Source organism: Callorhinus ursinus, unplaced genomic scaffold, assembly GCF_003265705.2.
Source record: "Callorhinus ursinus isolate GAN/ISIS: 27379988/994484 unplaced genomic scaffold, GSC_fseal_2.0 scaffold8, whole genome shotgun sequence".
NCBI lineage: Eukaryota > Metazoa > Chordata > Mammalia > Carnivora > Otariidae > Callorhinus > Callorhinus ursinus.
In genome coordinates this window covers 12,868,967-12,893,847 of record NW_027397070.1, presented here as the reverse complement: position 1 = coordinate 12,893,847, position 24,881 = coordinate 12,868,967, and the positions used below count along the sequence as shown (strand labels likewise).

The window sequence follows — 24,881 nt, the reverse complement described above, 5'->3', positions numbered from 1 at the left end:
CTTACCTGACTCAGCCACCCAGGTGCCCTTCAACCTGTTTTTAAAATTAAAACTAAAATTTTTAAAAACTAAAGTTGTGATAACAAGGATATAAATAAATGCATATCTCAAATATTTAATAGGATAAAATTTTAGGGGCAGTTCTTTGACTTTTTTGAAGGAAACTCGCCACTATGACTATTTGCTTAACATGATTTAACATATATGTAGTCACTAAAAACTTTTTGTTTCCTTTTCAGAGAATGCAGAGTCTATTGATCTTAAACAGTTTTTTGACCAACATTTTTCACATATATATTACGTGTTCTTTGAGAATTTTGTGACTATTGAAGCTAGTCTTAAACAGAAAGGTAAGATGTTATAATTGGTCCTGGTTTATGTTGATGTTTCAAACAATTGTCATAAGTATCCACTTAAAAATAGACTCTTGGACATTGGAATTTTAATGTTATTTCGCTTTTTTTTTGTGAAACATCTTTTAGATACCCTTTCAAAGCATGGATTAGTAATACTGTCTTCATTCTTTTGAGAAGGCTTGGAAGATTTGCTTTTTACCTGGTCACATTTATTGACCTGTTTCCTCACTTTCTTTGCTCTGCCTTTAGATGCCTGTGAAGTTTGAGCAGTCATTCTCATATTTTCATTTTCAGAATTTATTCTAAGTTCTCCCCAGTATATTTTTTTGTTTTTTTAAAAAAGATTTTATTTATTTATTAGAGAGAGCGCGTGCACATGCACATGGGTGGGGGAAGGGGCAGAAGGAGAGGGAAAAACATACTCCCCACTGACCAGGGAGCCCCAGGCAGAACTTGATCCCAGGACTCTGAGATCATGACCTGAGCCCAAGGCAGACACTTAACTGACTGAGCCACCCAGGCACCCTTCCACAGTATGTTATTTGTTTTTAGATATAAATATGTAGAATCTAAATTTAATTGTTGAAAAGCATAGAGATGCTACAATATTGTCTATACATTAAACAGAATATGCTTTAAACATTTTATTAAAAAATCCCTGAGAAAATACTTTAGTGCTTGAAATATTTTAAGCTTTTTAAATGGTAACAGTGAGGACAAAATGGTAATAATTAAAATATTTTTCTGTAAAAATGTTTTAGGTCACAAGTCTCAGAGGGAGGAATTGGATGCTATACTTTTTATTTTTGAGGTAAGTATCTGCCAATCAACTTTTTTTCCCTCCAAAATAATTCTTGGAGGGAAATATATACAATATATACAAAGGAATATATTGAAACTATAAAATAGCATATATCAAAAGACTGAATTTGCTGTGCTTTCTAAGAACTGAATCACATTTTTTGACCTAAAAATATATCTGACTTAATTCTTAATTATTTTTTGAGATACATGTGTTGTTTTTAGGTAGAAGTAGAATTATGTTTTATACACTTGACACCACAAGATTGGTAATACTATAAAATAGTTAAGTGTTTTATAAATTATTTTTCTGTATTATTTTGGATTGGGTTGGGACAAGTCTTTATTGTTAAATAAACAGAAGGAAGTAGCAACATTTGATGCTCTACTAAAATTTATATTTTGTTTTTGGCGTACTGATAAAAATTAGGGTCCTCTCACTTTTAAAATAACTCCTTGCCTCTTCATTCTGTCTTTCAAATCAAGCAATGATAGGAGTATTCTGATCTTTAGCAAGAATTCAGAGATCTGGAGAAAGCCAGGATTAGATCCTGTGACTTGAAAGACAGTAAAGAATTTGGAAATCCATGTCTCAACATTGAGCTATTTTGTCTTTGGTAATTAAAGATAATTCACTGTTTTATACTTTGGGTACTTTGATATGGTTTAGAAGAATTTGAACAATCTGATATCTCTCTTAGGTATTGATTTAGCTGTTGATTTTAGTCACAGTTAAAAAAAAAAGAATGGTTTTTGTTTTTGTTTTTTTAAGAGTTCTAGATGGAAGTAACTAGCGTTGGTACCTATTGTGCTGTTTATTTTCAGTAATCATTGTCCCTGAGGAATTGGCTTATGTTTATCTCTTCAGGTGTTTGCATGAACTATTTACAAGGGGAATGTTAAAACATAGATGTTTTGAGAAAGAATGAAAGTATCAGCAGAACTCATTCAAATTATGTTCTCTAATATGAAATTAAATGAGGAAATCAATAACAAGGAAATTTTATAAATTCATAAATATGTGGAAATTAATGAACACACCCCCAAATAATCAATGGCTCACAGAAAGATATGACATACCAAAACTTAGGGAATTCAGCTAACCAAGCACTCAGAGGAAAATTTATAGTTATAAACTATATGATAAAAGGAAGAATTATATCCCATCAATTACCTAAGCTTCCACCTTAAGAAACTAGAAAAAGGAGCAAATTAAACCTAAAGCAAGCAGATAAAAAGAAATAATAAAGATTATAGCAGAAATAAATGGAAGAAAGATTTAAAAAATGGAGAGAACCAACAGAACTAAAAATCAGTTCATTGAAAAAGATCAAGAAAACTAATAATAGTTACCTTACTAAGTAAAAAGAATGAAGAATTAAAATTACTAAATTCAGGAATTAAAAAGGAATATCACTACCAACTTTATAGAAATTGTAAGAAAATCCTATGACCAACTGTATGCCAACAAATTTGATACATAAAATGGAAACGTTTCTATAAAGTCAGAAAGCAGTGAGATTTAAAAAGAAATAGAAAACCTGAAGGAGTTAGAACTAGTGAAAAACTGAATTAGTATTTAAATAAAATCCCACCAAGAAAAGCCCAGACCCAGGTGACTTCACTAGTGAATTTTAACCAGACATTTAAAGAAAAATACCAGTTCTTCACAAATTCTTTAATTAAAAAAAGATGATATTTCACAGTTCATTCAATGAGGCCAGTATTACCCAATCAAAACCAGACAAAAACAAGGAAAGAGAATTATAATAAAATATTTTCATGAGTATTGACACACAAAAATCCTAAAAAAAAAAAAGTAAACCAAACCAAGATACATATAAAAAGGATTAAAAGGATTATACAACATCACGAAGTGGGATTTATCTACTAAATACAAAATTTAACATCTAAAAATTAACCAACTAGTGTATCATAATAAAAGACAAAAAAAAATGCATGTTATTATCAGTAGACAAAGAAAAAGCATTTGGCAAAATCCAGTACTTTTTCATGATAAAACACCTAACAAAATGGGAATAAAAGGAAACATCATCAGTTTGTTGTAGGACATCTTTAAAAATACACATTCAAGACCATACCTAGTACTGGATACTGAGTGTCTCTTTTTTTTTTTTTTTTTTTTTAAGATTTTATTCATTTTTTTGACAGAGAGAGACACAGCGAGAGAGGGAACACAAGCAGGGGGAGTGGGAGAGGGAGAAGCAGGCTTCCCACCGAGCAGGAAGCCTGATGCGGGGCTCGATCCCAGGACTCCGGGATCATGACCTGAGCCGAAGGCAGACCCTTAAAGACTGAGCCACCCAGGCGCCCCTGAGTGCCTCTTTCTTAAGATTAGGAACAAAACAAGGGTATCCAGTCTTGCCATTTCTATTGAATATTGCACTTGGTTCTAGCTAGCCAGGGAAATTAGGCAAGAGAAGGAAATAAGATTGAAAAATAAGTTAAAAAAAAAAAAGGTATCCGCAGAGAAGGCAAGATAATAATTTCTGGAAAGTGTTCCTTCAGACATTCATGCTTGCCCTATGTCCAGGAAACTGAGGTGGATTGATTAGTTAATGGAAGATCTTTCAGGACCTTCCTTCTGTTAAAAAATAGTGTTTATTTTCCTTTATGTAATATATACTGATCAGTTGTTTGTCTTTAATGAATGACTGAATTTTCTTAGACTAAAAAGGTGTTAGATACAGGGCTTTCATCTTTTGGAAGAAATATTTAACCTTTGTGCTGATGTTTTTTTACTTACAAAGGGGACAGTAATATCTGCCTGACCTCTACCTTTAGAGACTAATGATGATTCTTAAAAATAAAGAAATTTATAAATTAACTGACTTCCTGTTTTTAGAATAAAAGGCATCATTATGTAGTGTTAATATGATGCAGGATTTATAATCTGTTTTCTTCTGTTAAGACTACACATTTTTTTCATCTTTATAGTAACCACATAAAAATAAAGACATGTTTATTTACATTTTATAAGAGGTTAAATCTGAAGTATAATAGTCATAATTTAGGAATGTTTCTGAGTAGTTTACAAACTTATCTTTTCAACTTATGATTTTATCTCTTGCCACACCAAAATAAATACAATTATACAATTGTTGGCTAGAGAACTTTGAGGAGGGCAATGGTAAAGAAGTTTGTTTAATTCATGTAAAATTTCTTCATCATTCTCTTGTATGAGATGGACTAATAAGATCATATCAAGTGGAAGATAGGTGTAAAACATGCATACTATCTTTTGGGGCAGAATAATATAAAAGTACACATTTTGGAATTAAGCCTATCAAGATTGGAATCAGTTCTTCCACTTTCTAATTTAAGCACATTACTTAACCCATTTTCTCATTTTTTAAATGAGATTAATAAACTTTCTCTTTAGGATGGTTCTGAGGATTGAGATATACCATTATATATAAAAGTATCTAGTGTTTGGCCCTTGTGAACACTTTGGTTCATGGCATTTCTGAAGTATAGCGATAAAGTAAGAGAGCAGTAACAACAAACTCACACACAAAACTCATTCGGCAAGTGGGTGAGTACTGGGAGCATAGTTCAGTAGCATAGGAAGGCAGCTGTTGAACTAGAATAATTCACACGGTACAAATTTGTAAAGGGAATGAAAGGTAAAATTTTGAAAGTGTTATATGTAAAAAGTGTTTACTTCCAGTTATTGGAAACCTTTATTAGTTTAACTGTAAGGATCCTGTATTTTTAAATATTGTTCTTATACCTATAGCCATTGTAAATATAAGTACCTTTGGGTTCACATGAATCAAATCAGTACAAATATTTGATGTGATTTTTGTGAAATCAAAATATTTTCCCTACTTATATCAAAACAGGAGGAAGAACTACTCAAAGTGAGACAAAATGTCACACAAATAGTAGTATCTGAAAGAATTCAGAACTTATCAGTAATATCCACAATATGGAAATTCTAGGAACAGTAAATGATCATTTTGAAATATGCTAGAGTTTGTTATTTATTTATTTATTTAAGATTTTATTTATTTATTTGACAGAGAGAGACACAGTGAGAGAGGGAACACAAGCAGGGGGAGTGGGAGAGGGAGAAGCAGGCTTCCCGCCGAGCAGGGAGCCCGATGTGGGGCTCGATCCCAGGACCCTGGGATCATGACCTGAATGGAAGGCAGACGCTTAACGACTGAGCCACCCAGGTGCCCCTAGAGTTCGTTATTTAATCCATAAAGAGGAATATACTTACTTTTCACATCATTGTAAAAGATAAATTTCATTAATGTCTTGTTCCAAGTCTTCATTAGTATATCTTGTTGGGTTTTGTTTTTGGTGTTTTCAAATATTGATCACTGTGCCAGTGCTGAAATAGTGGAAGTACTGTCAGATTAACTCAAATACTGTTTTGTGTTTGTGATGCTATCTTTTACATAAGAAACTGTTAAAGGCTTATTATAAGCTCTTTGTTTAATTTTTCACATTGCATAGAATGTGGACTCATTACTTGCTTTTCATTCTTTGTTTTATTCATACTGATTTTTAGAAAATTTTACAACTTCTTCCAGAGAGAATTCATCAGCGATGGCAGTTTCATAGTATTGGTAAGTGATTTAAACATGTATTTCACATTTGACATACATGGTAATATATGAAAATGCTCTGTAGTGTGTAAGTTAGTCATTATTTGAAATGAATTTCTAGTTTATGTTTTAGTAAAAACAATATAAAGAATACAGGACTAAATGGGAGTATGAGATAAAAATGTAGATGAAGGATTTCCAGTCAAAATGGCATATTAAATTTCTTTAATCTGTCTGTTCCTTTACTTTAGTAATGATAAAACTAAAAAACCAAAAAAATAAAAGGCTCAGCATCAAAATAAACAAAATAAAAGGCTCAGCATCAAAATAAACATCTCAGATTCAGAAATGGAAGAGAAATGTAAAGTGCCAAGTAGAGTGAATACTTGGGCTCCAGATTTGAAAGCAAGCAGTGTCAGCCGGCAGTTTGCTCCACAGAAAATAGTGAGGGGAACTAGAGTTAACCTTCTTGCTTGAAGGTCCAGAGGAGAGCTTTCCAGATCATGGAATGAAACCAAAAAGGAAAAAGGGCAAAAAAACCCCTGCTGTGGATTACTGTCAGAGACTAAGTAGGGAGGAGAGCATAGACTTTCTGTTCCCAGGAACTAAGCCAAGGTGCTTGCCAGTTTGGAGTCTGGTCTTGTAACAATAACGATATCACCACAGGGCTCTTGAGCTCTTGTTCTCAGACATTTTCCCCTCTGTGTTTAGAAAGGAGTCTGTAGGTAAGCATTGTTGGCTTTGGTTTGGGTGTCTCAATGGTGGCAGTTTTGATTGCTAATGATTCTCGTGACCCTTCTCTTGGGAAATATGTGGATGGCCACCCTGTCTACATTGTTGAACTAGAATGTTATAGGCCTTATATTCATTTGTAAAACGTGTATTCATTTCTTTTAAAAACAAAAGTCATAGATTTTACTTAGGCCCCACATTTTTTAATCCATTATAGCAAGTGAAATCTTTTTGGACATAGTTTATAAATGGGCAAAGGATTTGAATAGACATTTCTCCAAGATATACAAATGACCAATAAGTACATGAAGAGATGTGCAACATCGTTAGTCAGTAGGGAAATGCAGATCACAACTCTTAAGGAGATACCACTTCACATCTACTAGGATGACTATAAGCCAAAAATAACAAGCATTGGTGAGGCTGTGGAGAAATTGGAACCCTCGAACACTGTTGATGGGAATGTAAAATGCCACAGCTGCTTTGAGAACCAGTCTGGCAGTTCCTCAAAATATTAAACATAGAGCTCCTCTATGGCCCAGCAATTCCATGCCCAGATATACCATACCCAAGAGAAAGGAAAACATATGTCTGCATAGAAATGTATACTCTAATGTTCATAGCACCATTTTTCACAAATTACCCAGTGTCTGTTAACTGATGGTTAGATGAGTAAAATGTGTTTTGTCTTAAAAAAAGAGAAAAGTCTCTTGTGGGGCTTTGAAACTATAAGTTTTCAAAAACTTTTGTAAGTTTTATTTATTTGACAGAGATAGCAAGAGAGGGAACACAAGCAGGGGGAGTAGGAGAGGGAGAAGCAGGCTTCCCATGGAGCAGGGAGCCCAATGTGGGGCTCGATCCCAGGATCCTGGGATCCATGACCTGCACCGAAGGCAGACGCTTAACCAACTGAGCCACCCAGGTGCCCCTAAGAGTAGCTATATTGAATTATAATTTATATAGGCAAAATTCTTGTATTTAAGTATATAATTTAGTGATAAGCCTTCCCAGTTAATTCCAGAAACAAAAGGAACTCTGGACATCTAGGAAGGATATTGATGCAGGAGCTAAAAAAGACAAAATCCTAAATAGTAGTAAAGTCTTTTAGAATGAACTTTTTGGATAAAGTTTGAGACTAAATATAACATACCAATTATATATAAACAATTCTTACAACTTGATAATAAGATGATAAGACATATTTTTAAATTGGCAAAATATTTGAATAGGCTTTATATCAGAGAAGAGATATGAATTAGTAATAAGCACTTGATAAGGTACTCAATAAAATAGTGAAATCCTATTTTGGGTTTCATAATCATAAAAATGTCTTTGAAGGTTGTTTATGAAGAAAGTTTTTTTTGAGACATCTGAACTTCAAAAGTTTATTGTATTTTCTAAGGAATGTAGCCTTAAATCTTCAAAAGAGCTTTAGGCTCTCTACTTGTCATGATTAATAATAATCCAATAAATGTCTAACTTTTAGAAGACACATAAGAGGTCATTTTACTTTGTCATCCAGAAAAATCCTAAGACTTTTCTTTCATTTTTGTCTTATATATAAAGGAAACTAAATCAATGAATCTAGTTGATTTTTTTTAAGATTTTTTATTTATTTATTTGAGAGAGAGAATGAGAGAGAAAGAGAGAGAGAGAGAGAGAGAGAGAGAGCGAGCACATGAGGGGGGAGGGGCAGAGGGAGAAGCAGACTCCCTGCTGAGCAGAGAGCTTGATGCGGGACTCGATCCTGGGACTCCAGGATCATGACCTGAGCCGAAGGCAGTCGCTTAACCAACTGAGCCACCCAGGCGCCCCTCCAGTTGATTTTTTAAAAGTAGCTTTTTTTTTAAAGAATTTTTTAAAATTATTTATTTGACGGAGAGAGACAGCGAGAGAGGGAACACAAGCAGGGGGAGTGGGAGAGGGAGAAACAGGCTTCCCGCCGAGCAGGGAGCCCGATGCGGGGCTCGATCCCAGGACCCTGGGATCATGACCTGAGCCGAAGGCAGATGCTTAATGACTCAGCCACCCAGGTGCCCCTAAAAGTAGCTTTATTTGAATTATAATTTATATAGGTAAAATTCACCTATTTAAGTAAATAATTTAGTGATTTTCAATAAATCTTTAGAGTCACCACTGTCTAGTTTTAGAACATTGCCTCACCCTGAAGTATTCCTTCAAGCCATTTACAGTTAGTGCCTTTCCCACCACCACAGTCTGCTTTCTGTGCTCAATAAATGTCTTTTTTTTTTGACATTTCATATAAATAAAATCATATAATTTATAGTAGTTTGCATTTGGCTTCTTTCACTTAGCATAATTTTTTTGTTTGTTTTCCATATTATAACGTATTATTCCTTTTTATTGCTGTATAGAGTACTATGATATGGCTATATCATATTTTATCTACTCACCAATTCATGGGCATTTATATTGTTTCTAGTTAATTATACCTCACTTATTCTGTTTGTTTTATTGTAGATTCCTTTCAGTTTTCTACATATAGGAACATGTCAACTGCAATTTAAGATAGTTTTACTTTTTTTTTTTTAAAGATTTTATTTATTTGACAGAGAGAGATAGCGAGAGCAGGAACACAAGCAGGGGGAGTGGGAGAGAGAGAAGCAGGCTTCCCACTGAGCAGGGAGCCTGTTGCGGGGCTCGATCCCAGGACCCTGGGATCATAACCTGAGCCGAAGGCAGACGCTTAATGACTGAGCCACCCAGGCACCCCGATAGTTTTACTTTTTTATTTCCAATCTGATACCTTTAATTTCTTTTCTTTCTCTTTTTCTTTTTTTTCTTTTTCTTTCTTTCTTTCTTTCTTTCTTTCTTTCTTTCTTTCTTTCTTTTTCTTTCTCTAGTATAGTGTTGAATGAAAGTGGTGAGAGCAGACACTCTTGTATCATTCCTGATGTGGGGGAGAAAGCAGTTACTCTTTCACAATTATGTATGGTGTTAGCTATTTTTATAGCTATGACAAGAACCTTTATTATAGTATTCCTGGGAATAGCAAAAATTTGAAAACAAACCAAATGTCCTAACGTAAATAAGAGTAATAGTATGGAATGGAATTGTATACAGCAGTTAAAGTGAATTAATTAGAGCAGTATAGATCACTATAGATAAATTTCAGAAGCTAATGTTGGTTGTGGAAAGTTACTTAGGTAGGGCCCTTGGATGGCTCAGTCAGTTGGGCGTCTGACTCTTGATTTCGGCTCAGGTCATGATCTCAGGGTTGTGAGCTTGAGCCCCAAGTGGGGCTCTGCGCTGAGCATGGAGCTTAGTTAAGATTCAGCAGCAACCCCAGCCCCCTGCACCGCTTTCTTGCACATGCACTCTCTCAAAGAAAAAAAAAAGAAAGAAAAGTAACTTACAGGAAGGCTTGTTTTGTATATCATATATAAATGTAAGGTTTTTTTTTTTTTAACAATTAAACTTCAGACTTAATCAGATTTAGTATTCTGTTTATGTTCTTTTTCTGTTCCAGAATCCAGTCCACGATACCACAGTGCATTTAGCATGCATAGATTTTTTTAGGGGAGCTGATAAAAGACTGGGCTTTACCTAGTATTGTTTTGAGAAATTGAATTTGTTCATTAGGTAGAGAATTGCAGATAAATCAACACAGTTTTATTTGAAATATTAAAGCTTATTTTTGTATGACAAATGAAACTTAACCAAATAAAATCCAGGCTTGATCTGTGTGTGTGTGTAATCTTGATATTATTAGAAAGAATAAAAAAATAGGATTAGAACAAATAGCTATGGAAGAAATTCTTGTTACTGACATAAGGTTTTAAATGTATTAACCAATTCTAAATATTTTATTAATTTATAAATAATCCTAATATAAAAATATTTCGGAAATAACACCACAAATCTGGATAATATTTTTTTCTGGGAAAGGAAGGGGAATGATTTGACATGGTTTCAAAGGAGGCTTCAATGATACTTGTTAGATAAAACATCAAAAATAAGGTAAATAAATGAAATTTTGAAATTATAGGAAACATGGGACTGTGTTTAGATTTGTTTAGACCAAATAGCAGGTCCCTGGATGTTTGTTAATGTAATTTCAGTATTTTATTATAGAGTTAAAAAACTGTATAAATTATAGAGGAATATTAAAGATGGCTTTGAATATTCTGAAAAAGAAAGTACAATGAAAATGTTTGTTAGGAAATATTCGAATTATAGAAGGTCATGTGGTTAACTAAATGGAAATTTCCTGCAGTGGTTTTTATTTGTATTAGTGGTGCAGAAAGTATTTAATTATATTCTTAGTCTTAAGTAAGAGATATACAGAGATAATGTTGTAGTAAATGCAATTTTGGGATTAAGGTTTGTTTCAGTAGACTAAATCATGTTTAATTCCAATAGAACATGTGTTGAAAAGGTGACTATATGCCCTTCTAGTCCCAAGATTATGGCCAGAGGGATATCAGGGTCACCAAGAATAATTTGGAGGTTGCCAAGGACTTGTTTTAAAGTGTTTTCAAGTCTGACTGGGAACTCTGACATTTGGAAACAACTAAGAAAATATGAAAATATTTTAAATCATGTTTCCTTTTCAGGATTAATTTTAAAGAAACTACTCCACACAGGAAACTCCTTGAAGGTATAATTATATTTTTTTTCTATGACTTTAAAAAAACACTGTCTCTTGTTCTACTTTTCCTACATCAACTTTTTTTCTAAAGAATTTTGAATTGTCTTTAGTTCACTTAGTTGAAGTGAATTGACTTAAAATAAAATATAGCAACATACTCAGTATGTGTGAAAATACATACTGGGTTGACCAGGCTATTGAAAATCTTTTGCCCCTGCATTGAGTGATTCACTAGAAATACTTTGCTCTCTGTTCCCCAGAAGACAAAAATTATTTACAAATTATTCTTTATATTACTATAACTATTCTTAGATGTAGGGAAAAATGATGGATCTATATTAAAAAGTTGATTTTATTTCTTTTTTTTTCATTATCTCATTGTGCTCTGGTAAGAGAAGCTACCCAGTGCAAAAGCATCTTGTTGTAGGTTAAGTGAAATTTCATATTGTAGGTAGTTTTGGTGTCAAGGCTTGGTATATAGCAGTACAAAAGAATAAGCCTTCCTAATTGTTTTTTTTGTTATCTCTCTAAACTGTAAGGGTGGCAGCTGTTGAACAGCTTTGACAGTGGCCATTTACCAAGCTGTGGTAAGGCAATTTCCAAAGCTACCAGTGAGATTAGCTTAGTGAAGAACTTTGTGTTTTGCTTGTCAGAGATTGAATGTTTTTCTGTCTTTTCCTGTTTTCTTCCTGGGAGAGAATTTATGCATTGATTGAAATATTTGTTGTCTTCTGTATATGGGGTATTGTTCTAGGTACTTAGAATATAGTAACCGGTCAAAATTTCTGCTCTGCAGGTTAGCAGCAAATAGTAAGTAGATGACATAATTTCAGAGAGTGGTAAACTTTTTTAAGAACATTGATTTAGCAGGGCACCAAGATCCCCATAACCATTCCACCTTTTACCACCAAAGTCACTGTACAGGGAACAGTTATTGCCCTCTTTCTTCTTGGTTCTTGGATTAGACCAGTGGTGTTGGGAAAGAGGGAGGTAAACAAGAAGGAAATAATTTTCTGATTTTTTTTTTTTTTTACCAATGGAAATTATAGAATAAAGATTACCTTATGGCTTTAAGTAGTTAGAGGCCAAGTTTATTCTGTATTTGTTCACAATCAATGAATTTAAATTTATAAATAATGAGGGCTCAATAAATGACACGGGTATAGTAGCCCTTCCTCTTTCCTTCCCTCCCTCCTTTCCTTCTTCCTTTTCTCCTTTTTCCTTTACCTCTTTCTTTCCTTCTTCTCTTTTGCGAAGTAACACTCTTCTAGAGAATTTTGGCCTTAAAAGTAAGAAAATACTTCCCTTATAAGTAAAAATACTGTTTTTCATTTTATTTATTTTAGATCAGACGGGAAGGTGTTCGTCTTTTCTTATTATGGTTGCAAGCTCTTCAGAATAACTGTAGCAAAGAACAGCTTTGGATGTTTTCATGCTTAATTCCCGGATTTTCAGCACTACAATCTGAACATGGACCTCGAACTTTAGATAATCTCATTAATCCTCCACTCAACCTTCAAGAAAGTAAGATTCACGAGATCTTATCCATCTGTATTTTAATATTTCCTGTGTAGTTTGTTAATGTATTTTTAAAATGTCCGTATGTTTATTAACTGGGTAATTCAGGGCCATGTTGTAAAATGTAGGTTTTATTATTTTTCACCTATGACGAGGCCAACAGATCAGAAGATGATTGACATAAAAAAATAATTACAGTTCCCAAGGGGAGAGGGCATGCCACACCAGGGAGGGTGGCCACATGGGGAAGTACCAGGGTCAGTCAGGGGTAGGGCATCAAAGGCAAGAGCCCTTACTGTGATTTCTGTAGGTAGAAACATGTGAGGCAGTGTGAGCAGTCCTGTGATTGGCCCGTTTGGATAATTTCAGCAGGCTTAGGTGCATAGGGGCTGTCCCTCATTGTCACCCATGTACCTGGGTGATTAGGTCAGGGGAATAGTGGCCCTGAACGTGGGAGCCGGATAGAAGAGGGGTAGAGGTGTGGACTCTGGACTGGTTGGTTTGTGTATGGAAGGCATGTTCTCCAGCCCATCTTTACCATCTCTGGGAATTGGCTGGGGAGGGACATTCTCTCCCTGGCCAGCAAGGCTTCTGGTGTCAAGCATCAGAAACACATGCTTAATAGAAGCCATTTTACATTTATCTTTTATTTCTAATTCTCATGTGTCATCTTGTGTCCTTGAGTTAATTTGGATGTACATTGAAGTACAAGAGTATTTTACTTTGTGCCAAGAGGACTGTAACAAAACCTATTTTTGTGAGCTTAATTACTTGGCTAATATTTACTAAGAAACAGGTTTAGGAACCTGCCTATATCAAACTAGGTGCTGCTTAGGAAATATTTAAGAGAGTTCAACTAGTTGTTGGTCAGTTTTTTTGAATTTGCATTTATTATAATGAATGTTTTTGAATATCGGAACATTTTAGAAAATGTAGAGGTTTCTTACTTTATACATGGACTTTTGTAATCAAGGAACTAAGATGCTATCCTTTCTTTTTGAGAGGGAAATAGCATTTTATTCTTTGACTAAAGGAGCTACCTTAAACAGTAAGCGTGGTCATTACTAGAGTAATAAGTCCTTTAGTTGATAAATAAGGTCATTGTTGTTGTTTCTCATCATACTATGGAATTTTTGTAATGGGCGCACTTAATGTAAATTTTAAAATATGAGTTTTTTTTTTCAAGTAAGATTCACTCTTAAGCTCTTTGTTATCTGTCCATCCATCCCTGTCACATTCTCTCAATCAAGGGGTTATGAAACAGCTGATTATTAAACTTTATGGCTGTTGTGATGGGCTGTTAGGATGATCTCAAGATTTATTTCAAGGTTCAATCACTAGAACGTTTTCAAGCAGTATTCATTGCATATATGTCTTACAGTTAAATTTTATTTGGATCACATTATTTCATTGTTAACTTTGTTTTGTGATTATACTAAACTTTTGTCTCTGTATAGCTCAAGTTACTATAGAGGAAATCACTCCTCTTGTCCCTCCACAATCAGGAGACAAAGGACAAGAAGATCTCACAAGCTATTTTCTTGAAGCACTTTTAAAATACATAGTAATTCAGGTATGTGTTACCCTTTTTGATATCAGTCCTCTTACTATCTTTGTGTGGGTAATTAATTTTTCTCTCTCTTACCATTATTATGTTAGAGTAGATATTTGCTTATTTTCTTGAAGGAGGACAAATTTTTACTTTTGAAAATGTATGTTAGTATGCCTTTTGTGAAATAAAAATCATTGGCGGGATTATGAGTCTCTTAGAAGCCGAGCTAGAGAGAGAAAATCTTGAAGTAGACTCTTTTATGTATATACCTTCCTCTGTGGGCCAGTTGGGTTTCCTTTCTAATCCTTTCCTTTATAATCAGTGGTTGTGGTCTTTAAGTAATAACTGTTTGATTTAGGAATCAGCCTGCCAAGAGGCAGCCATTAGGAAGATAGGCTGAGAATGGGGTGTGGGTGGAGGAATGTAATTTACACTTTAACCTGTTTGTACTCTGTAAATTTCTACGTGAATGTATTTTTTGTAAGGTAACCTATTCATCTCTACATATGAAATGTGCATGCACTGGTTGATGAAAACAATCTTAGCATATACACATTTCTTGTAACTATTCCAAACACAGAAATTCCCTATGCCTCAGAAACTAACATTAGAAAGTTAATTTGGACCCTGAATGAGATTGCCAAGGTTTAAATCTGATTCTACATTTTACTGATAGTGTCACCTTTGGTAAATTAACCTCTCTGGCTTAAAATAGACATAAAAGTAATACTTATCCTATTTTGGTGTTTGAGGGTTAAATAATTAGTAAAAATACTAGAAGAAACAAATACATGACACAAAGTGTTCTATGGCTGGTAGTTGTCACTGTCATTATCATTACCGGTTTTTCTTTTTTAAAAAACAACTTTTATACCTCATATAGATTTTTTAAATTGTTTTGCTGGTTTATTGAGATATAATTGACATATAGTAAACTGCAATATTTGAAATATACAATTTGATGACATTTATTTCATGTATACAGCCATGTAACCATCACCATAATCAAGATAATGACCTGTCTCCCCTAAAAGTTCTCACATGCCTTTGTAATACATCCTTTTCCACTCCTAACCACTGCCTCATTCCCAGGCAACTGTTGATCTGATTTATGTCACTACAGTTTGCATTTTCCTTATTTTCATATAAATGGAATTATATGGTACATACTTTTTTTTTGGTCTGGCTTCTTTTTTCTGTCATAATTTTTTTGAAAATCATCCATATTGTTGTGTATCAGTAGTTTGGTTTTTTAATTGCTGAGTAGCTTTTCATTGTATGGATATAACATGCTTTGTTATTCAGTCACCTGTTGATGGTGATATGAGTTGTTTCCAGTTTTTGGCTATTACAAATATAACAGCTGTGAATATTGATAAACTAGTCCTTATGTGGACATAAAATTTTTTCTCGTAGGTAAATACCTAGTAGTAGAATAGGTGGGTTGTAAAGTAGATATATATTGACTTGTTTAAGGCATTGCCAAGCTGTTTTCCAAGTGGTTGTACCTTTTTACATTCCACCAGCAATCTGTGAAGCTTAAAAGTTGCTTCACATCCTCACCAACAGTTGGTATGGTCAGTATGTAATTTTAGTTGTTCTAAAGTGAATAATGTAGGGGCACCTATTAGGTGGCTCAGTCGGTCCTGGCTCGATCCCAGGACCCTGGGATCATGACTTGAGCTGAAGGCAGACGCTTAACTGACTGAGCCACCCAGGAACCCCCGCATTTTTTTTTCAACTCCCTCCAAGTTGTTTAATAATAAAAAAGAAGATAGTACATATACATAAACCTGATCTCCCACCACCACCCCTCCTTTACTCCCAGTGACTAGCTCCAAAATGTAAAAATGTCCCTTGTCCCTCCTGGGGACGAAATTCCCACCTCCACCCCCCCTAAATAGAGAAACAAAAGAATAAAGAGTGTGTAGGAGGCCACCCACCCCAAACCTTCATCTCACTCAGTACCCTCAAAGAAAGAAGCAGGAATTAGGGGTTCAGAGAAATGAGAGGAGCCCTGTATTCCAAGAAGGGGTAAGAAGGGAGGTGAACCCACTCATCTCCAATTAAGTACTTAAACCCATACCTTGTCTTTCCTTTACCAATTGCCCAAGCCCAGGGATCAGAGAACTTAGAAAAACCCCACTTGGTCATCCCCACGTCCCTCCCACTCCCCACCAGCTCTAAGTCAGTGTGAGTTGCAGAGGTCAGGGGTGATTGAGGTAGAGGGCCTGGTGGGGAGGCCTGGTGGGCCTGGCTGGCTGCGGAAGCTGGCAAGGGACCACTTGTGGCCTTGCCGGGGCCGAGGACGGCTGTTTTTGGAGTGAGAGGGACACCATAGAGGTCTTGGTATGAATCACCCTGGTGTTTGGCTCAGGTCATGATCTCAGGGTTATAGGATTGAGCACCCCATGTTGGGTTCCCTGCTCGCAGGGAACCTGCTTCTCCCTCTCCTCCCTGCTCATGTGCGTGCTCATGCTCTCTCTCTCAAATAAATAAAATCCTAGAAAAAAGTAGTGAATAATGTATAGTGGTATCTCAGTGAAGCCTACTCTGGGCCTTTGCCATCCCCCTACTTAGCTATCTTCTTCACCCTATTGGAATTGTCACACCCTATATTTTACTGCTCTTTCCCTCTTATCCCCCACCCCCTCACTCCATGGACACTGTCCTCACCCCTCTTGGGCTCTAAGTCTCCCCTGGGCTGCCGCCTCTGCTACATCCCCTTCATGGATGCCCTGCATTTTGTGGTTAGGCTCTAATTATCTGCACTTGACTGCCACTGCTTTCACCCTTTCCCCCACTCCCACTCACATATGCCTATTTTGAATGACTTTTAAGGCTGAATTATTCAGGACAGGGCAAAGGGAGAAAGAACATTAGTATCTTTGTCATTAGTAGAGCCAAGTCTGGGTCAACTTTGAAAATTTTCAGAGCACACTTTAACTTCTAAGATTTTTGTAATTTAACATATATAATGCATTTACATGGCATTATACCAGCTTTTGCGATTTGCCCTTTATATATATTTAGCTCTGTATCTTTAGAGTATAACAGATTAGTGTATCGCTTAAGTAACCTTTTACAACCTTGTTTATGATAGCTAATAATTGTTTCTGTCTCATGGAATGATTCTGATTGTATTTTTTATTTTTAGGTAAAAAGTTTAGAATGGAAGAACAAAGAAAACCAGGAAAGGGGATTTTCTTTTTTGTTTTCACATTTTAAGAAATATTACTTGCCTCATATTTTCCCAAACATCTGCAAGGAGAATAGTTTATATCATCCTGTACTTGGTAGGTAGTCTGTGGAATTTTCTAAAAGATCACACATAAGAATAAAATTACCTCAATATAAAGTTGGCATTTGTTACTGGCAGAAAACTGATAACATTTAATATTTGCATTGGTTGTTTAGAGATACTATACCTTGATTCATAGAGAAAGTAGAATTTTATTAATAGGAAAGTTTCACTGAGAGTAAAGAGATTTTTTTTTAAAAATGTCTTCTCTGGATCTCACTGATAGGAAAAGTTAACCCACCATAAATATTTGATATTACACATTAAACTTATGCTATTTGGTATGATCCTTAAACTGTATTATAAATTTTCTCTTTAAGGTCCCCCAAGGATTCAATTTAGTATGTCTTATTCAAGTTCTGTATGAATAATGTCGTGTCGTATATTTTGATGATGTCTTGTCCAGTATTTAGTGGCTGTGCCAAAATGGCTGAGCCTTGAAACTAGAGCCTTTCTGACAAATCTTGGTTTAAAAGCAGACCTCTTCCATTTTTAGAAGCCACTGTCAATTTGTATATAGAAATTTTTTTTTTTTTTTTTAGAAAGATGTTCCTATTTTAAGCTTTGCCAAGTTTAGGCAGCTAATAGACTTAGGCATAACCATTAAGGCTTGTAGAAAGGGCCTAAATTAGAGTAGCAGATCTTTGCCATTGAGAACAATATTTGCTTTAAAAATATTTTTGCTATAAAAATCAAGGAAAAATTCTCATACTTCATATTCAAAATTTGTATCTCAGTCATAGGTTAATTGAAGTGAGTTCTCATTAATTTTAAATGGCTCTGGAAACCTCTCTTTACTTAGACAGGATTCACTGAGCCTTTTAGTGATATTTTGCAAAAAGACATGTTTCCATATATCAGCAATATATGGTTCACTCTTCTAGATTGCATGTTAATATCTAGCAAATTATTTTAAAATGTCATTTTAAATCTACTTTTAAAACAAGGGTATCATCACAAGGGTATCATCACATCTCAAATGTTTAAAAATGTAGATTTAGCCAAGCATAATAATTTTCTTATTTTGGTTTTTGTTTTCCTTTTATTTTTCTGTAGATATCCCACAGGTGAGACCAAAGCCACATTATGTTATGATAAAGAAGGATGCCGAAACCAATGAAGCAATCTATTGTACAAAAGAACCTTTCATTAAGGCTCGTGTTATTGTCATTCGTTGGCTGGTTTCTTTCTGGCTTGAGCCAAAGCCCCATACAGGACCTCATATTCCTGGGATGGAAGGTGAAGTCTTGCCAAAGAATATTCAGGTAATACACCACAAAGGGCAAACTTTAAAAATGGCTTAAGAGATATGTCTACGGATTTCAATTGCCTTAGATGTAGAACAAACTTAAATGATGGTAATATTTTCTTTGTATAAATGTATTTTGTAAATCCAAATTTTAACAATTATTATAGAATCAGTAGTCTTAATTAAAAAAACTTGGAAGATATAGAAGATAATTCTGGTCATGTATGAGTCTCAGCTTCTAATTTATTACTGTATTTTATGTTAACTGCGCTATACTAAAAATATTCTGAATTGTACACACAAATTCTTACAGTTGGAAATGATTTGTAATCAGTTCTTTTTCGATTCCTAAGCATTCACAGAATGCTAATTTAAAGTCTTGTCTTCCAGGGCGCCTGACTGGCTTAGTTGGTGGAGCATGCAGCTCTTGATCTTGTGGGTTGTGGGTTCAAACTCCATGCTGGGTGTAGAAATTACTTAAAAATAAAATCTTAAAAAAAAAAAGTCCTCATCTCATTTTCTCTTTTTTTCAGCAAGGGCACCGAGTCTAGAAATGTGATATAAAATTATACCCAGCTATACAATGGAGGGACTAATATTTAAACTTCTGGTATTTTTTTATTAAACCGTTTCCCTGTTTCTCACACTTTTTTTTTTTTATCACTTTCTTTTTTCTCAGTGTGTGTTTTTTTTGAGCTTATCTCTATTATAGTATTTTTAAATAATTTTTATTTTCCTTTTCTCAGACTTGCTTTAGTTTTAAAAATCTTAAACTGTGTGTGTTTTTGTTATGACTTCTTAGATCTTTTACAAATTAAGTGGGGGAATAAAGTGTGTGTTTAGTTAATTAGTATTCAGGAAATATAAAACTTTTATATTCCCTTTCACCTTTTATTTGTAGCCACCTATGGGTATGTTTTCCCTAAAACTTCATTCCAAGGTCTCTACAAATAATTATTAAGTGTAGAAACTCTCAAGCAGAACTATTTTTCATGATCCCAGAACTTAATGCTTAAAACCACAGAGTTTTTGATTGGGAAGGCATATTTGAAATCATTTACTTAAACCCTTTTGTTTTATAGATGACAAAACTGAGACCAAAAATTGAGTAACTTACTAGAAAGTAATTTGCTATACCATGGAATAGCTACTACTATCATACCATGGTAATAATTCCCTCATCACCAACCTTAAGATTTTTACTTTATCCCTAGGTTGTCTTCATCTTCAGTCATGGTGAAAATTCTTTTTTTTTTAAGATTTCATTTATTTATTTGACAGAGAGACAGTGAGAGAGGGAACACAAGCAGGGGGAGTAGGAAAGGGAGAAACAGGCTCCCCGCCGAGCAGGGAGCGCAACTGGGATTCAATCCCAGGACCCTGGGATCATGATCTGAGCCGAAGAGAGGCGCTTTTTTTTTTTTTTAAGATTTTATTTATTTATTTGACAGAGACACAGCGAGAGAGGGAACACAAGTAGGGGGAGAAGAAGAGGGAGAAGCAGGCTTCCCGCAGATCAGGGAGCCCGATGCGGGGCTCGATCCCAGGACCCTGGGATCATGACCCGAGCCAAAGGCAGACGCTTAACCCAACTGAGCCACCCAGGCACCCAACGGTGAAAATTCATTTAAGAGAATATAGAGTGTTCTCTTGAGTTTTCTTTCTTTCAAGATTTTATGTTTAAGTAATGACTACACTCAATGTGGGGCTCAAACTTAGAACCCCAAGATCAAGAGTCACACTCTGTACCGACAGAGCCAGCCAGGTGCCCCATTCTTGAGTTTTCTTGTGTTTTCTTTTGGCTTCCTTTCTACTTCTGTCATAACTTTTCTTCCATTCCTTTGTGGTTTTTTTGTAACTTGTTTGTACTGCAAACATTCTAAAATCAAATTATAGGTAAATAGATGATTAGTGAGCATCACTATATTACTTAGATGTTGAGTTATTTGCATTGCTACTTAATTATTTAGAATGGATTCTAAATGAAATCTATGCCCGATTTTAAACAACGGTGTAAGTTATTTGTGGAATGCTTTTAGAAAGCAAAATACCAAGTTGTATGATTATGATATTCTCCCCCTTTTGTTTTTATTGTAGAGAGCAGCTGCTAGTTTGGTATCCAGAGAAGAAAACAAAAATGATAATGCTGATAAAGCAGATAGAACTACAGAACCAGAACAGTCTCATTCCAATACAAGCACTCTCACGGAGCGAGAACCTAGCTCATCCAGTCTCTGCAGTATTGATGAGGAACATCTCACAGACATTGAAATAGTTCGCAGAGTTTTTTCTTCTAAAAGAAGTAATGTAAACTTTGTCACAGAGATATTTCGTCAGGTAAAGTACCTCTCAGTAATTTTAATTTGTAATATAGACTATGGTTTTTAATGTTGAATATACTGGCTTTCAGCTATTTAAAATTTTTAATAAAAATTTTTTAAAGTTTATATTTAATTTTTAAAATTTATTACATCTAGTCCTTTAATATTTTCTATTTATATTTTTTAGTTCATGATGATTTTGGTTTAATAACTGTCCACCTCCCCTCATACTCCTTCTGTTATTAGAACAGTTTTCTTAGTTACTCACTTTATGGTTTGAAACTATTCTTCCTACCATTTCCTTAGTAAATTATAGTAAAATTATTTTATCTTCCATTCTCTATAATCAATAAAAAGTGGTTTTTGAATAGAAGAAGCAGTGTTTTCATTGCCTTTATTCTCCTTCCAGAGGCTGTATTGTCCTCTAAGGCATTCTGAAGTTAAAGTTGCTTAAGGCAGATATTTGGGGACTAAAAGAAATGGAGAGAAAGAAAAAGAATAAAAACTATTTCACATAAAGATAGCTAGAAATTCATAAGTGCACATTCTCAATTACATAGAAATTTTGTGGAAAATAAACCTTATGAAAACTAATCATTTGCTCTTAATAGCAAAGGTACTTAACTTTTGCAGGTAAACATCATTGAGTTTTATAGCTAAAGGGGATCATTCAAGTCTCACAGCAAGTAAGTGGTACATCTGGGACTAAAACTCCCAGATCCTGGTTCCCGTGTCAGTGCTGTTTATTCTGTACTACATGCCTTCACTTGCCAGGAAGCTGTCTAGGCAAAGCAAATCTTCACCTTGTACACATGTTTATTGATATGTAAAACAAAGCATGACGCAGCATTAGTTTTGTTAACCTAAGTTAAAAAAACAAACTTACCTTGTTTTTGTTTCAGCAGCACATATACTAAAAATTGGAATGAGACAAAGAAAGTTAGCATGGTCCCTGCATATGGCCCACTGGCAAATTCATAAAGTGGTCTATATTTTTGTGTTAATGAGTACAAAATATATACAGTTATATACAAATAGACTCAGTTTCCTACAACCTCAATAAAGTGAATATCACAATAAAAAAAACAAATTTCCCTTAACATTTTTTCTGGCTTTGACAGTGGTTCTAGTTGCCAAGTTTAAGGTTTGTGTCGATAGAATATTTGACAAATGGGAAAGGAAAGATATTTGGCAAATAATGTTGGAGAACTTTACATGTGGGAGAACTTAAAGCAAACTTTTAGAATTATTAGGGCTTTCGAGTTCTTGAGTCCCTTTGTGTAAGTTTATTTTTTTAGGAATTTGTTCACTGCATTTGTTTTCAAATTTGACAGAAGGTTTATTCCATTCTCTTAGAATCTTTTTAATCTCTGAAGCATTTATATTCTTGTTCCCCTTTCATTCCTGTTAGTTTTTATTTGTTCCTTCTTTTTTTTCTTGATGATTCTTGCTAGAGATTTGTCATTTTATTAGTCTTTTCAAGAATGAGCTTTTGGCTATTAGTCTTCTCTGTTTTATACTTGTTTTCCTTTTTTGTTAATTAAAAAAAATTTATTGTTATGTTAATCACCATACATTACATCATTAGTTTTTGATGTAGTGTTCCTTGATTCATTGTTTGTACATAACACACAATGCACAGTGCTCCACACAGAACGTGCCCTCTTTAATACCCATCACCAGGCTAACCCATCCCCCCACCCCCCTCCCCTCTAGAACCCTCAGTTTGTTTTTCAGAGTCCATCGTCTTTCATAGTTCATCTCCCCCTCCGATTTACTCCCCTTCATTCTTCCCCTCCTGCTATCTTCTTTTTTTTTTCTTAACATATATTGCATTATTTGTTTCAGAGGTACAGATCTGTAAAAATTGGAGTGCAGTTGTCTTGCAACAGTCTTGCACAATTCACAGCACTCACCATAGCACATACCCTCCCCAATGTCTGTCACCCAGCCACCCCATCCTTCCCAGACCCCCACCACTCCAGCAACCCTCAGTTTGTTTCCTGAGATTAAGAATTCATCATATCAGTGAGGTCATATGATACATGTCTTTCTCTGATTGACTTATTTCACTCAGCATAACACCCTCCAGTTCCATCCACGTCGTTGCAAATGGCAAGATCTCCTTCCTTTTGATGGCTGCAAAATATTCCATTGTGTATATATACCACATCTTCTTTATCCATTCATCTGTCCATGGACATCTTGGCTCTTTCCACAGTTTGGCTATTGTGGACATTGCTTCTATAAACATTGGGGTGCATGTACCCCTTCGGATCCCTACATTTGTATCTTTGTGGTAAATACCCAGTAGTGCAATTGCTGGATCGTATGGTAGCTCTATTTTCAACTTTTTGAGGAACCTCCATACTGTTTTCCAGAGTGGCTGCACCAGCTTGCATTCCCACCAACAGTGTAGGAGGGTTCCCCTTTCTCCACATCCCCGCCAAAATCTGTCGTTTCTTGACTTATTAATTTTAGCCATTCAGACTGGTGTGAGTTGGTATCTCATTGAGGTTTTGATTTGGATTTCCCTGATGCCGAGCGATGTTGAGCACTTTTTCATGTGCCTGTTGGCCATTTGGATGTCTTCTTTGGAAAAATGTCTGTTCATGTCTTCTTCCCATTTCTTGATTGGATTATTTGTTCTTTGGGTGTTGAGTTTGAAAAGTTCTTTATACATTTTGCATACTAGCCCTTTATCTGATTTGTCATTTGCAAATATCTTCTCCCATTGTGTCGGTTGTCTTTTGGTTTTGTTGACTGTTTCTTTTGCTGTGCAAAAGCTTTTTATCTTGATGAAATCCCAATAGTTCATTTTTACCCTTGCTTCCCTTGCCTTTGGCAATGTTTCTTGGAAGAGGTTGCTGCCTGTGTTCTCCTTTAGGATTTTGATGGACTCCTGTCTCACGTTTAGGTCTTTCAACCATTTGGAGTCTATTTTTGTGTGTAGTGTTAGGAAATGGTCCAGTTTCATTCTTCTGCATGTGGCTGTCCAATTTTTCCCAACACCATTTGTTGAAGAGACTGTCTTTTTTCCATTGGACATTCCTTCCTGCTTTGTCGAAGATTAGTTGACCATAGAGTTGAGGGTCCATTTCTGGGCTCTCTATTCTGTTCCACTGATCTATGTGTCTGTTTTTGTGCCAGCACCATACTGTCTTGATGATGACAGCTTTGTAATAGAGCTGGAAGTCCGGAATTGTGATGCCACCAGCTTTGCTTTTCTTTTTCAACATTCCTCTGACTATTCGGGGTCTCTTCTGGTTCCATACAAATTTTAGGATTATTTGTCCCATTTCTTAGAAAAAAGTGGATGGTATTTTGATGGGGATTGCATTGAATGTGTAGATTGCTCTAGGTAGCATTGACATCTTCACAATGTTTGTTCTTCGAATCCATGAGCATGGAACATTTTTCCATTTCTTTGTGTCTTCCTCAGTTTCTTTCATGAGTATTTTAGAGTTTTCTGAGTACAGATCCTTTGCCTCTTTGGTTAGATTTATTCCTAGGTATCTTATGGTTTTGGGTGCAGTTGTAAATGGGATCGACTTCTTAATTTGTCTCTCTTCTGTCTTGTTGTTGGTGTATAGGAATGCCACTGATTTCTGTGCATTGATTTTATATCCTGCCACTTGACTGAATTCCTGTATGAGTTCTAGCAGTTTTGGGGTGGAGTCTTGAGTTTTCCACATAAAGTATCATATCATCTGCAAAGAGTGAGAGTTTGACTTCCTCTTTGCCGATTTGGATGCCTTTGATTTCTTTTTGTTGTCTGATTGCTGTGGCTAGGACTTCTAATACTATGTTGAATAGCAGTGGTGATAGTGGACATCCCTGCTGTGTTCCTGACCTTAGG

The 24,881-nt window shown here is 35.1% G+C and overlaps 1 protein-coding gene and 1 non-coding gene across 4 annotated transcripts in view; both read left to right on the top strand.

The window, feature by feature from the left end:
* RALGAPA1 (Ral GTPase activating protein catalytic subunit alpha 1) overlaps positions 1–24,881 on the top strand; it is a 253,647-nt gene that overhangs the window by 36,798 nt on the left and 191,968 nt on the right. For all 3 annotated transcript variants that reach the window (XM_073895099.1, XM_073895100.1, XM_025870163.2), the window contains exons 2-10: positions 240–350; positions 1,118–1,167; positions 5,701–5,758; positions 11,047–11,090; positions 12,428–12,605; positions 14,057–14,172; positions 17,309–17,447; positions 18,509–18,717; positions 20,799–21,038. In XM_073895099.1, coding sequence (XP_073751200.1) covers positions 240–350; positions 1,118–1,167; positions 5,701–5,758; positions 11,047–11,090; positions 12,428–12,605; positions 14,057–14,172; positions 17,309–17,447; positions 18,509–18,717; positions 20,799–21,038 — 1,145 coding nt within the window. The remainder of the gene's footprint in view (positions 1–239; positions 351–1,117; positions 1,168–5,700; positions 5,759–11,046; positions 11,091–12,427; positions 12,606–14,056; positions 14,173–17,308; positions 17,448–18,508; positions 18,718–20,798; positions 21,039–24,881) is intronic.
* Positions 21,916–22,019, top strand: LOC112822800 (U6 spliceosomal RNA). Its single transcript, XR_003207794.1, has one exon. It is a non-coding gene; the product is annotated as a U6 spliceosomal RNA (small nuclear RNA).